Raw genomic sequence first — 15400 nt, 5'->3', positions numbered from 1 at the left:
AATACAGTCACAGACTAGGCAGTATCACACACACCTTCATAACACCTCCAGGAATGCAGTCACAGACTAGGCAGTATCACACACACCTTCATAACACCTCCAGGTATACAGTCACAGAATAGGCAGTATCACACACACCTTCATAACACCTCCAGGAATACAGTCACAGAATAGGCAGTATCACACACACCTTCATAACACCTCCAGGTATACAGTCACAGAGTAGGCAGTATCGCACACACCTTCAGAACACCTCCAGGTATACATTCACAGAGTAGACAGTATCGCACACACCTTCAGAACACCTCCAGGAATACAGTCACAGAATAGGCAGTATCACACACACCTTCATAACACCTCCAGGTATATAGTCACAGAGTAGGCAATAACACACACCTTCATAACACCTCCAGGTATATAGTCACAGAGTAGGCAATAACGCACACACCTTCATAACACCTCCAGGAATACAGTCACAGAATAGGCAGTATCACACACACCTTCATAACACCTTCAGGAATACAGTCACAGAATAGGCAGTATCGCACACACCTTCATAACACCTCCAGGTATACAGTCACAGAGTAGGCAGTAACGCACACACCTTCAGAACACCTCCAGGTATACAGTCACAGAGTAGGCAATAATGCACACACCTTCATAACACCTCCAGGAATACAGTCAGACTAGGCAGTATCACACACACCTTCATAACACCTCCAGGAATACAGTCACAGAATAGGCAGTATCACACACACCTTCATAACACCTCCAGGTATACAGTCACAGAGTAGGCAGTAACGCACACACCTTCAGAACACCTCCAGGTATACAGTCACAGACTAGGCAATAGCGCACACACCTTCAGAACACCTCCAGGTATACAGTCACAGACTAGGCAATAGCGCACACACCTTCAGAACACCTCCAGGTATACAGTCACAGACTAGGCAGTATCGCACACACCTTCAGAACAAATCCAGGCATACAGTCACAGACTAGGCAGTATTACACACACCTTCAGAACACCTCCAGGTATACAGTCACAGACTAGGCAGTAGCGCACATTCTCTCAGAACACTGCTGAGCATACAAGGAATAGGTGAGCCACACTTAATGGGTCATACCACACTTAGGCTGTAGCGCACATACCTTGAGAGCTCCCTCAGGCATACAGAGAGGAAATGAGAAGCAGAGCACTCTTTCTTTTAGGTAGTACAACTCTCAGTCTTTAGACTTTTCAGCACAATCCCCAGTGCCTGGAACTATGGAGGCTGCAGGCAAGCAGCTGCGTATTTTTCCATTTGGCTGTTCCTGAGTCCTGGCTCCCAGTGCTCTCCTGGCTTAATAGAATATCCTATACTACAATATTACAGTGCACTACAATGTACTATACTATTATATTACAGTGTAGAACATTGTGGTAAGCCAGAAGAACACAGGAGCTCAGTAGAGTTAAAACCTGGGAACCGTGAAACTGTATAATAACCAGCAAACAGACAGCTCCTGAGTAATCCAAACACTAGGGTCAGCAGGGGGAAAATCCAAAACAGCTGTGTATTGCTAGGGCATGGTATTGTATCCATGTTTATTGCTTATTAGGGTAATCAAATTTATGGAGGGGATAAAACCCTCATTGTATCCATATAAAAATTAAGTTTTGGAGTGCATAGCAGTTTAACTTAAAGTATACAAAAGCCTTTTTTGCAAATAAGTTGCCAGCATTTTTACAAAAATTTATACCAATGAGGGAAAAACCCTAAAGCAATGAGATTTGTTTGAGAACTGTGTTTTCTGTTTTCCAGTATATCATAGAGAGTGCCAGACAGAGACCTCCAAAACGCAAGCATTCATCCGGAGGAAGGTAACTGTCAGTGATCTCTTGCTATACAGCTTTGAGCATGTGACATACACAGTATTGTTCTATTTTACAATGATCAGTGGCTTCACATGTAATAATGTGACCATTCCATGGATAATGTTTTATATTCTAGGGCTGTTTCTACCGTGCATCTTTCTTTCTAAGCTCAATTTGGTCCACAAGGTTCTCAGGCTAACATCATCTTTTGTTTTCCTCATACCTACCAGTTCTCAAGTTTCCTGGTTTTTATTGCTGGTTTCAATTGCTCTTTCTGGGAATGTAATTACATTTGTAAGAAAGTATATGCAGCTGTGTGCCAGTAGATATATTAGCAGGAAGCTACTGTGTGTCCACACTGTCACATCGACCCCTATTCACCAGCATGGAAAGGCCACTCTGCAAAATAATAACGTAGACAAGTAAATCAAATATCACAACCGTATCTCCCATATCTTCAGTCCTGATAATTTCTACAAAACATCCATTTTTTTCATAGGCCAATTAACCAGAATGACCCCAGTGCTGTGAGCCAGCAATACTAACCACTGTGCCACCATGCTGCCCTTGTCAATGTTGATAGCAGGTGCTTTATTTAAGGCAACTTGCAGTTTTGTCTTGCCCTGCTAAATCTAAATAAAGATATAGGGCCTGATTCATTAGTGGTCTTATCTGCCTTTTTTGCTTATCTTAAGCAAATCCACTCTGTGCATGCTCAGAAAAGGGAGATAAGAAGCAAAATCCACTGCGTAAGTGAAGAATTTCTTAAGTTAAGATGAAAATCCATCTTAACTTCACTCTTATCTCCCCGTTTCTTCTTAAAAATAAGCATCTTGGGCCTGATTCAATAAGGATCTTAACTTAAGAAACTTCTTATTTAAGGCTCCTGGACAAAAACCATGTTACAATCGGAGCCGGATTAAGGGAATGGAGGCCCCTGGGCTAAGGGGGCCTCCATTCCCCCGTGAGGGCCCCCCCCCCCCCCCCAGCACTTGCCTCCTTCTCCGGCGCGCTGTATGCTCTTTACTGAGGAGATCTCGTAAGAGTGAGACCCACGAGATCTCCTCATTAAGGAGACTACAGCGTGCCGGAGAAGGACCGCAGTGAAAGTGCTCAGCAGCACTGATCGCGCCGGGGGCGCCCCCGACCGATCAATACTGCTGCTGAGCACTTTCAAGGGCCCCCTGGATGCCATAGGCCCCTGGGCTGTAGCCCAGTTAGCCCTATGGTTAATCTGACCCTGGTTACAATGCAAGGGGTGCAAATTAGTATTTAACTTATGTGCAAAACAGAATACTGACTGTTTGTTTTTTCATGTAGCACACAAATACTTGATGGCTTATTTGTACACTGAAATTTAAAGTTGATATTTGTGTGATACATGAAAAAACAGTCAGTATTTAACTTATGTGCAAAGAATACTAATTTGCACCCCTTGCAGTGTAACATGGTTTTGTCCAGGAGACTTAAATAAGATTTTTAAGTTAAGATCCTTAATGAATCAGGCCCCTTAACTTTTGCACAAGATAAGATCACTAATGAATCAGGCCCATAGTTAGGTTTTTGAAGTCTGCACTACAAAAATGCATAGTATTAAGAGTATATAACAGAACATATGCATTTTCTTTCTCTTCTAGAAAATCTGTGTTCCATAAGCTCTATGACTTGTATATAGAAGAATGTGAAAAGGAACCGGAAGTAAAGGTAAATTTGGCTATTGTTCTGTATGCTTGTTGGCCATCAGGTACTGTAATCCAAAAGTTCTCTGTTTTGAAAGGATAAACGGGAAAAAAACAAAAAACAGGCTTCCTAATATTTACAAAATAGGAAAGGGGTAAAATTTTTACTATTGCAAAAATACTATTTTGCTATTATATATGGTGCAAAATGTCCGTATTGTTTGTGATGAAAGCTTTTTCTCTTGTGCATGAAATATGAAATATTATTGTTTTGAATTTGCTACACTCTAAATATGACTTCATCTCCTCTCAATGTCAGGGTAACCTCCAGCGTGTACATTCATTTTATTTTGGCTGGAAACGGTGACTCCCGCTGCTTCCCAGTATTTATTTAAATATTTGAAGCATGTATTTTATTTTCTTCCAGGTATTTCTGGAGTGTTCCGATTGGAATGCGTATGGAACAGATTAGTAGGACATGTAGACATACAATGACTTCATGGCTCCAGATAGCTAAGGGTGGTCCTTGACTAATTATTTCAGCTGCCTATGGCTCTGTCACACACTGTAGTGGTTAAAGAAGATGACATTTATTATTTATTGTGCAGGTTTTTAAGATGTTTTTCTTCACACGTGAAATATGCACAGCACTAGGTTAAAATGCAGAATCAAGGGCTCTAACCACGACCTTGACAATGATTGCTGCTCTTAAATGATCTTTTAATAAATAAATGGACATTAAGGAACTGCGTAGTTGTGAACTTACCCTTAGATGGTAATTTGCATCCGTTTTCTTTTACTATTAATGCATTATTTATACTCATTAACATGTTTGTGGAGTTCAAATGTACATGGTATTTATGTTTTTGTTTACAGCTTTGTATTTGTCTTAGGTGGTGCTACCACTCCTAATACTCCATACCGTCTTAGTAGGCGTAGCTGGACGTGCGTTTGATTTTTTTTTTTTAGGGGTTGAGCACTCCACATTTATTCAACTATTCCTGTTTCCATTCAGGGGCGCATGCAGGGGGGGGGTTTCTGGTTCTCCAGAAACCCCTCCCCTCCGCGAAGAACGGGGGCTAAACTGTGCCTCTACATAGCGGCACTGTACTGTACAGCAGTTGCAGCGCTGTCATAGAAGCGTCCGCCGTGATGTCTAATGATATGAAGTTGAACAAACATTATTTTAAGTGAAAAAAGTACAGAAAATTAAGGAAGTTGAAATTAAACAAGTGAGGGCATGATAGAAGGCACTACATGATGGATACATTTTACTGACCTGCTTTCTGCAAAATGTTGTATAACGCATCTGCCCAGAAAAGCATTAAAAAGTATGCTGGGGATACAATCTAATACATCTCCTGTATGATGCATTTACAGAAGAGAAGATGCGTCTCCTCCATGTTTTCTATCAGTATAGTGTGTATGGAAATTAGTGCTTAGTAAATGAGTAACGCATGTGTTCGTTTGTACCTTCTCCCTGTTCAGGTCTGGAGAATTGATCTACCCCTTAGTCTTGGGAAGTCATTGTTGTCTATTATTCTGTGTATGTCTTAACAATCTGGAAAAAAAGACCCAAGTGCTAGGTCTGCATTTGTCAAAGTGCAACACGACTGGAGTGTGGAGTGATCACTGACCACTGTATTTAATACATGTCATTAATACCACCAGTAAGGGACCTATTGATCTTGAAGCTGTGCCACTGTCATTGCCCATGTGCATAACATCTAAATAGGTGCCACGTAAGTGACCACGAGAAATTAGGGTCTGCATTATTTGCTGATTTGTACTGTATTTGTTCCTGTTTCATGCTCTGTTTGGACAATGTACATAGCATGAAATAGGAACAAATACAGTACAAATCAGCAAATAATGCAGACCCTAATTTCTCGTGGTCACTTATGTGGCACCTATTTAGATGTTATGCACATGGGCAATGACAGTGGCACAGCTTCAAGATCAATAGGTCCCTTACTGGTGGTATTAATGACATGTCCACACACTGTTCTCGCATGGACAAGCCATCCTCTGAACAGAAACGTTGTAAGCAAAGTGGTTAAGCTTGTGTTGCTGAATGTCATCTCATGTATTACCTGCAGCCTGTCTGATTATTTTTAAATACTTTTGGACTTTATCTTTATTTATGCACTTAGTGTAAAGAACTTTACCTGTAACTGACCCATGTCCTAAATTTTCTAATCAGAGCTTTAACACCCTGTTCTAAAGATTTCAATGAATTGTGGTGTTTATGCAGTTGAAGCTCTCTCTTTTTATAGACAATAGTTTAATTAAATTAACATTGCTCTACTTCCTGGTGTGAACACTAGAGGGCATCCTCATTGCTCTTGACTATATGACTGCACCACAGCCTTTAGACAGAACGTAATAATAAAATTAACTATTAAATTGAAATTACTATGTCATTTTTATGTAATGCTTCACAATATTCCATCGCTGTGTAGTCCTCCTACAATAGTAGATTATATGGGATGATGTGTACGAATCAACAGATACAAAGAAGACCTTAATAGCAAGCAGTCCAAACCGTAACAAAATAAATAATAATAAAATATATATTAAACCTGGTTACTGCAGTGTACGGAAATAATAATGGAAAGTTCCACCAAGCACAGAACTAACCTTCCTGCAACTAGCAGAACTGTCTGTGTCAGGGGAACTCGCCACCACCTGCGCCGGTTCCGGTCAAGAACCAGTAGAATTGGCGGTGCAAGCAGCAATGCGTTAGTTTCTGACAAAGGCCGTGTCTGCCAGGGCCGTGGTACCGTCCAATCAGCACCTGTGTTAGAAACCACGGGAACTGGTGGGATTTGAATACTCCTCACAGTTCTGCTCAATGGGTGAACAGAATGTGCTGCCAGTTTATCTACCTAGTACAAACCTAAGAAACTCTATTTTTAAATGTACTAAATGTTCTCTTTTTCTCTTTTCCTCTTTTTTTCGCGCTCTCTCTCTCTCTTTCTTTTTTTGTCTCTCGCTCTTTCTTTTTTTCCCTCTCGCTCGCTCTCTCTCTCTTTTTTTGTCTCTCGCTCTCTCTCTTTCTTTTTTCCCTCTCGCTCTCTCTCTCTCTTTCTTTTTTTGTCTCTCGCTCTCTTTCTTTTTTTCCCTCTCGTGCGCTCTCTCTCTCTCTTTCTTTTTTTGTCTCTCTCTCGCTCTTTCTTTTTCGCTCTCTCGCTCTCTCTTCTTTTTCTCTCTCTCTCTTTCTTTTTCTCTCTCGCGCTCTCTCTCTCTTTCTTTTTCTCTCTCTCTCTCTCTTTCTTTTTCTCTCTCTTTCTTTTTCTCTCTCTCTCTCTCTTTATCTCTCTCTCTCTCTCTTTATCTCTCTCTCTCTCTTTATCTCTCTCTCTTTTTCGCTCTCTCTTTTTCGCTCTCTCTCTTTTTCGCTCTCTCTCTCTCTCTTTTTCGCTCTCTCTCGCTCTCTTTCTCGCTCTCGCTCTCTTTCTCGCTCTCGCTCTCTTTTTCGCTCTCTCGCGCTCTCTCTCTCTCTCTCTCTCTCTTTTTCGCTCTCTCGCTCTCTCTCTTTTTCGCTCTCTCGCTCTCTCTCTTTTTCGCTCTCTCGCTCTCTCTCTTTTTCGCTCTCTCGCTCTCTCTCTCTCTCTCTCTCTTTTTCGCTCTCGCTCTTTTTCGCTCTCGCTCTTTTTCGCTCTCTCGCTCTTTTTCGCTCTCTCGCTCTCTCTCTCTCTTTTTCGCTCTCTCTCTCTTTTTCGCTCTCTCTCTCTTTTTCGCTCTCTCGCTCTTTTTCGCTCTCTCGCTCTTTTTCGCTCTCTCGCTCTTTTTCGCTCTCTCGCTCTCTCTCTTTTTCGCTCTCTCTCTCTTTTTTTTTTCTCGCTCGCTCTTTTTTTCTCGCTCGCTCTTTTTTTCTCGCTCGCTCTTTTTTTCTCGCTCGCTCTTTAGACTGTAAGCTCCAATAGGGCAGGGACTGATGTGAGTAAGGTCTCTGTACAGCGCTGCGGATTTAGTGGCGCTATATAAATAGATGATGATGATTTCCAGGTCGTACTGCTGGAGGTCTTCTTTTATCATTTTTGTGTAACATTGAATCATTTTCTTACTCTGCTCTTCTGTAACAGAATCTAAGACGCAATGTGAATCTCCTGGAGAAGCTGGTAATGCAGGAGTCTCTGTCATGCTTGGTGGTCAACCTGTATCCTGGAAATGAAGGCTATTCACTGATGCTACGGGGCAAGAATGGATCAGGTACCAGTACATTCTGACATCTCATCAATAAAGATGTACAGATGGAAAGGAAGATGTAGTATGATATATATGTGATAATGCATTCCCTAATGTACATTATATTGAAATAACAGAGTCGTTCTGTGACCATACAAAATCATAAAGCTGTAGGCAGAAATCCGAGGTGATGTCTTATATCTGTAATTTACTGTGGGGGTTGTCATTATTCCTTGTAGTACACAAGTTTTCCCACTTACTTTGCATGCAGAGAAGTTTGTTTATGTAGAACAGTACTGTCTATATACTGCTATCTGTGAGAGCTGCCAGGAAGGTTTGTAAATTGTAGTGTATCAGATTCAGAAACAGATCCCTGGGAGAGAACGTTGTGGGTATGGGGCAAGTGACACCAGATTTCCTGTTACTGGAGAGAGCAGGTAGCCTGTCTGCAATGTGTGATAAAGGTGTAATATTTTATTTCCATCAGATTCTGAAACCATCCGGCTGCCTTACGATGAAGGGGAGCTGTTGGAATATATAGACGCAGAGGAATTGCCACCAATTTTAGTAGATCTTCTGGAAAAATCGCAGGTTTGAAAACAAATTTATTCAATTCTAGTTGGATACAGAAGCTGCTTGACCCTGGCTTTATAGCTTTTAGGTATAGGAATAAAAAGATAAATGCTAAAGGTGTTGATCCCATCTTTGAGTCAGATCTTTAATGTGTAATATATATATATATATATATATATATATATATATATATATATATATATATATATAATTAGTTTTATGAGATGTCTATTTCAGAACTTCTTCACAAATAGAGTAATGTCTTGTATTTTACCTGTAACATGTTATAAATTTCCCAACACCAACAAGGTGATACATACTGAAAGAATAGCAACACACCTATGGTGTACCACTATAAGAGTGATATTCAGCCTTATAACTCTAACTTTTGTTTGATATACAGGTAAATATTTTCCATTGTGGTTGTGTGATAACCGAAATACGTGACTACAGGCAGTCTGGCAATTTAAAGTCGCCAACATATCAAACCAGGCATGTTCTTCTACGTCCAACAATGCAGGTAAGAGTTACCCAATATCTATCTTCTGGGCAGAGGGAGCTTTTCATTACATTGCTTAGAGTTTGCCTAAAAGGCCGTTTGTGCCGAATTGCAGCTGGAGGTAAAAAACCATGTTCCATTAAAAGACTGAGCTGGTCAAACTATCAAGACTTTTTGCTGAGTGTTATTGACCATACACCCTCCCCAAATGGTTCTGTATAATGGGCAGCCTGTTATTTCTCTGTTATATTTCTATTGCAAACAGACAGCAAGGAAGAAATTCTAGGAAACTGATGTGAATAAAACCATATTTTTTTCCATCACTTTAATCATATGCTAATTTATAAGTTCATGTCTTGGAATGTAAGATCCACTTGTGCAGTTTATTGAAACATTTTAAACCTTTATTTTTAGCACTGGAGCTAATATTTTAAAAAGAAAAGTGGTTTTTTTTCTATAAAGATGTATATATCACACTCGGTGGTCGAAGTGGGAATTTAAAAGTTCTGTTATGGAAATGGGAAGGGAACGGCAGGGAAGCTTTAGGGATTTTGAAAGTGTGCAATTAATTATAGATGGGTTTTTTAACACTATATAGTATAATCTAAAAGAAATGAAATAATGGAATGCTATCTTACATTGTGCCCCACCTCTCCTGTGTCCAATGACCTCTCCTTCATGTCCCCTGTGTTCCTGCATCTCCCTCAAGTCTATGTCGTGTACATTTACATCAGTAACCCATGACTGTATTCTTTTATTTTGTGGGCTGGTCATGCTGCTGTGCTGTTTGTCCTTCCCTCTCACTGATGCACACCTCGCCCCTGTTTCTCCTCTAGCAGATATTCACTAGTTATACTACAAGAAAATGGCTGCCACTTTCATGGGAGGACAGAGGATGTTGTTCCTTAATTACTCTTTATTTCCCCCCTAGTGTTTCCTCTTGATCACATGTAGGACAATCTGAGATTACAATTAGGTATAGTGACACATTTGTCTAGCAGGAAAAATCTATGCACTGTGAAAACGGCCGTGCCTCTCCTTTACTGTGGAGAGATGAAGGAGCAGTGATCATTCATGTTATGGTCACATACTCTGCAAACCAGTGCTTGTAGTACATGTGACCAGCTTCAGAGGAAGCGGGGAGGAGAAGTTCCTGTGTATTAAACCAGCAAATACTGGCCCACAGCGAGCACTATACTATTGAGTAATAATAAATATAATATAATATATATATATATATATATATCTATATCTATATGTGTGTGTGTTCTTGCCATTTAGCATGTCCTTTGTGACAACAGTTGTGTAACTATACATTGGAAGAAAGCAATGAATCTCTGGTGATTTACAGGTTATTAAATTAACCCACTGTTTTAACATACTTTGAAATGGGACAGTCTCTATTATTAATTAATTTTAATTTTTTTTAAAAAACAAGAACATTATTGGATGTTGGGTTATGAAAAAACTTATATTTCCTTTAAAATAGTTTACATATTTCCCTATATCCCTCTCTACTCCAGAGAGTCCGTACTTGCCTTAGGACCATGGTGCAGTGCTGACTGTAATGCTTTGCACTTGTACAGGGTTCTGGCTGTTCTCTGTTACAGCCCTTGACTGCGATCCTGGGTTATGACTTTCCCTGACAAACCTGGCTGATTCAAAATAACTTTTTTTATTATTATTATTATTGGCCTTCAGAGCAAGCAAGTAGGGCTGATTCCTCCTTGTAATCTACATGGAGCACAGCCTTGCTGGGATTTTCTTCTTCTTTTTTGTATTAGCTGTCATAAAGATCCTATAAACAAGGAAGCAGCTAAGCAGCGGGAAGTGCTGGCAGATTCCTGGGTTATAAGTTAAGTAAGTGTAAGGGAGGCACAGATTCCATTTGATATTTTGGTTCCAACCACATCAGAAATGAAGAGAAGGAGAGTTTAAAGAATAGGAGGTCACCTCTTAGCGACTTTGAGAACGCTCACTAGTAGTTTAGTAGGGCTGTATTATTGAGCTTGGAATGTGCTTACTGCTAAATTGGTTGAGACAGTAACGTCATTTTGAAATATTTAGCATAAATATGATAACATGTTATAGATGATGGAATTGTCCAGTTATTAAAACTGCGTAAATAGGCCATACACTGTGTATAAGGAATAATAACAGTGTCTAGGTAAACCCAATATACTGTTGCAGGATAAATGTGTAATGCCTATTAGCAGACTAGTCAGCTTGAAAAGGTTGAACTCTGTAGAAAGAGAAATAATATGGAATATCGATAGTCAAAAGAAAGGTGAATGTGACACATAAACTAGCTAACAGATCATCAGTGTTTGTAATATTTGAGCTATGTTTAAATATCCTAAATGTTTGTTACAATTCTGTTCTTGCCTTTAGTCAGTCTGTAGGTATATAAATCAATCAACATTATAAACAAAAAGCTGCTAGACAGTGGATATTTGATAAGGGATAAACATGTATCTACATGACATGAGTACATTGGAGAGACAGCTGCCATTGTGGAATCATTGCTGATAGTTTAGGTTGTGATGATTTGTACTCGGTCTCCTCTGCCCATAACATCAACAGCTGGCTACGATTTGGCCTGTGGTAGGATGTGATCAGCAGTCCTATCAGGAGCTCTAATACGGCATTATTAATTATAGTTGTATTGTAGGATGCTGTGAGGGGATTTATAAAAGGCACTGCACAGACAATTATTATATTACATATTCCACTGTAAATAACAACACATTATGTGCAAATAAAGCAGATATAAGATAATGATAACTTGCAACAGTATCTATATTAAACAAAATAAGTGTGTGTATGTGTCCATATAAAATAAGATGAAATGCAACAATTTTACAGTTTGATGTTTAAGTGTTTTGCTGTGTGAGGTTTTCATACCATGTGTGACACGGAATTTAATTTTAAAATGCTGGATCTGTAAATGTTGAGCAGAAAACTGACCAAGCAGAATAGAATGTTCTCTGTAAATATGACTTACTCATATACATCTGTTTCTCTCTTCTCCCCAGACACTAGTTTCTGATATACATGCTATCACCAGTGACAATCACAAGTGGACACAGGTAACATTTTATGTCAAGAAAGAGTCTGTTTTTCATTTTGTTAATTAAAAACAAAACCTAACCTGGACATTTATATTGCTGAAATGTACCTTACCTAATGTAGAGCGATGGGACACAATCCTCTTTTACTAGTAGGACCCCATGTGTCAGTGTATCACTGTTGTGTTACCACTAGAGACAGCTCCCAGTAGAATGTATTGCATGTCTGACAATTAGCGGCCCCTCAAAACTGATTCCGTGATCTCACTTGGGGTCCGGATGCATAGATGATGCTCTTCTCTTTACAGAGTAGAATTTAGAACATGCCTTTTTTTTGTCATTCCCTATTTTTGGCAATGAAGTACATTTAACTGAATGATTTTTATTAATGCTAGTGAGGTTGTTACATTTCTTTTATGGAGACCACTTTTAGTTGGCAGTTGTTTAATTAAAAAAGAAAAACTGAATTATGACCTGGTACATTTGTTTCCTTATAGGACAACACCTATGTGCTTTTGTTAAGTTGAATATGCACAGTAGACTCTAAGTGGGGAATTCAATTGGCCGCTTTACCCATGAGAGCCTCAAGCAGAAATCCACGTTAGTACGATAATTTTAATGGTAATAGTGTGCGGGCCGCGTTGCTTTCACGAGTAACGCGGCCAATGGAATTTCCCCTCAAGATTCTCTTTTGCAAATATAATCCCTGTCCTATTGTAACCAGTTGCCAAATATAAGTCCTCTTATTGACGGACAACCCCTCGCCTTGCGCTACTTTGGTTATACTTGATGATGTTGGCAGTATGACCTGGCTGGACTAGAGATTTTTCTGAAAACAGAGCCCACCCGAACTTGGGGGATCCGAGTAGGCTCGCGAGTTGGCTTGGTATCTCCGCACACCCTCGGATCTGAATCGAGGCAAAACCTCATCGTTGCGTTGTACACCAGTCATCGAGCATCAACTTCATTATTTTCTTTCTCCACTATGAAGCAGTACCCTGCTGGTTTTTTTTGTGGTAGTAATGTATACCTTTTGTAAGCACCTAAAGAAAAAAAAAATGAGATCCCAAATGTTAATTGAACCTAGCTTTTTTTAATTCTATTTGAAAAAACGTGCGTTTTTTTCTGTAACGCAAAACGTGAGGCAGATAAAGTAATTTTGGTTTGGATTTTTGGATTCGGGAGGAAGAGTTACCTTAGGGGTCCAAATTTTGTGGTGATTCCTTAATAAACATCCGTGATACTTCAAATAAACTTGATAAGGAAGCCGTGATTAGTAAATTGTTTAATAAATTGAAAAATCAATATTTAATCAACTGAGTCGAGATGTTTGGTAGAAATAGTTGTTTTGACATCTTCTCAACTAAAAAAATTTCGAACAAATCTGAGATGGGTGGTGGACACCACTGGTTGAACTGACGTGGAATGACGGACGTGTGCTTTATGACATGGTGCGATGTCTTGCTAGAAGTAACCATTAGAAGATGGGTAGACTGTGGCAATAAAGGGAAGCATATGGTCAGCTACAATATGCTGTAGCTTTTAAGCAATGCTCAATTGGTATTCAGAGGCCTAATGTGTGCCAAGAAAACATTCCCCACACCATTACACCACCAAACTGCAATGTTGACACAAGGTAGGATGGGTTCATGTGTTTATGCCAAATTCTGATCTTACTATCTGCATGTTGCGTCTGCAATCGAGGTTTGTCAGACAGTCAACGTTTTTCCAATCTTAACTGTCCAGTTTTGGTGGCCCTGTGCCCACTCTAGCCTGTTTTCTGCTCTTAGCTGACAGGAATGAAACCCAGTGTGGTCTTCTGCTGCTGCAGCACATTCACTTGAAAGTCAGTAAGGAGAGCAAAGCAGGAAAAAAAAAAAAAAAAAAAGTACTTTTGCTCCTGGACAAACCATATAACAATGCCTTCATCTGCCGACCCCATGCAGTTTGCCTAATCGTGTTCTCATTGAGTTTGATTAGATCTTTCTCTGGCATCATGCTCCACACACGGGTCATATTGTGCCAATTCCTATATATCTGTATATGTGGCCAGCATTATTAAAAGGAAGTCCGATTAAAGGGCTTCCTCTAAGGTCTATCCCATAATCTTCAGGCCTTATTTATATTTTTCCTTTTAAATATATTTTGGGATTGTTTATATAGCTCTATGAAATAACTGAACTTGGTTGAGTTATTGGTCCATTAAAGTGTACGGGTTGCCTACTCCGATTGGAGACAGCCATTATGTGAGTAGGACCAAAATTCATGACAATGCACCCTATCAATTCACTAGGAACTAGTTATATTACTGAAGCATATTTGTACACCATGTCTCACAGATGGGCTGAGTATTGGTTTAGCCCATAAAATAGCTGCTTGTACTTAAACAGCAATATAAAAATTGTATTATTTTTTTTAAGGTTTCTTTTGCTTTGACACATTACAGTGTACCCAATCCAGCCTTGGAGATCTCATTTGAGCTTGTGTCTGGGTTTGGTTTCCTCTGTGTGTCAGATAAGCGGTACAAATTCTACTGGGATCTGCCTCTCTTGTGGTCCCAGAAAATGGTACACTGACATTTGGTCTCCCAGTTTAATTATGAATTGTTCTGCTGCCACTTAATACTACATCTGTTGCCTATATCTAGGAAGACAAGTTGCTGTTGGAGAGCCAACTAATTCTGGCAACTGCTGAGCCTTTATGCCTGGATCCATCAATATCCGTGGCCTGCACTACAAACCGGTTGCTGTTCAACAAGCAGAAGATGAACACATGTCCCATGAAACGGTGAGAATTGCCTGCTCTTCTTCTTTTCTTCCCTCTTCTGTTGCTAAATTTAGTCTAAAGGACAAGAGATTTATGTGACACTTTGGATGTCAAAAGGATTGCACTTGAAATTCAAAGACGGTTAATTCATGTCAAGTAAAAGAATGCAGACACTGTGAACTTTCCTTCAATAAATCATCAATAATACGTACTAAAGCGATGCTGTAATAGTCTTATCTGACCTTCTCATTGCTCGTGTCCCCAGACGGGCTCTCCTAAATGCTGTATGCCTGGCAAAAAATTGCACTTCTAAGAGATCAAAAACATTGCCTGCCTTGCTGTTTTTGTTGCCAGAAACAAAATTTATAACATTATTTTGTGTTGTTGGTTAATAACCAGTGATGTTAGTTTTTTTTCTAAGTTTTCGATGAAGACATTACCTGCTTTTCCACTCTTTGCATCTCGCCTGAGCAGATCATTCATGAGCATCTGTTGGCTGCAGAGGGGGTGCACTGTCTAGTCTTCAGGAATAGATAATCCTGACATCCATTAGAAGTATGCTGCTTTATTCTAGAATGTATTACAATTTTTACAAAATTTTCAGTGATTCCACTGATGGTTTCGCTTAAAGCAAAACACATTTTGTAAGGTTCCTGCGGTCTACTGGTCTTTTTCGCGTCCGATGCCTCCTTCACAAGTCCTTTCGTAAAAGAGAATTGTTTCAGGACGAGCTAAATTCATAGGACAATACTGATGGTTTCAATTC

General features: G+C 39.7%; 1 protein-coding gene across 2 annotated transcripts in view; it reads left to right on the top strand.

The window, feature by feature from the left end:
- SUPT20H (SPT20 homolog, SAGA complex component) overlaps window positions 1–15400 on the top strand; it is a 68305-nt gene that overhangs the window by 10964 nt on the left and 41941 nt on the right. For both annotated transcript variants that reach the window (XM_075199012.1, XM_075199011.1), the window contains exons 4-10: window positions 1806–1864; window positions 3496–3562; window positions 7626–7752; window positions 8216–8319; window positions 8705–8821; window positions 11836–11889; window positions 14516–14655. In XM_075199012.1, the coding sequence (XP_075055113.1) occupies window positions 1806–1864; window positions 3496–3562; window positions 7626–7752; window positions 8216–8319; window positions 8705–8821; window positions 11836–11889; window positions 14516–14655 (668 nt within the window). The remainder of the gene's footprint in view (window positions 1–1805; window positions 1865–3495; window positions 3563–7625; window positions 7753–8215; window positions 8320–8704; window positions 8822–11835; window positions 11890–14515; window positions 14656–15400) is intronic.

This window comes from Mixophyes fleayi, chromosome 2, assembly GCF_038048845.1.
Source record: "Mixophyes fleayi isolate aMixFle1 chromosome 2, aMixFle1.hap1, whole genome shotgun sequence".
In the NCBI taxonomy this organism is placed as follows: domain Eukaryota; kingdom Metazoa; phylum Chordata; class Amphibia; order Anura; family Limnodynastidae; genus Mixophyes; species Mixophyes fleayi.
Note: the sequence above shows the minus strand (reverse complement) of the source record. Positions and strands in the feature narration are given on the sequence as shown.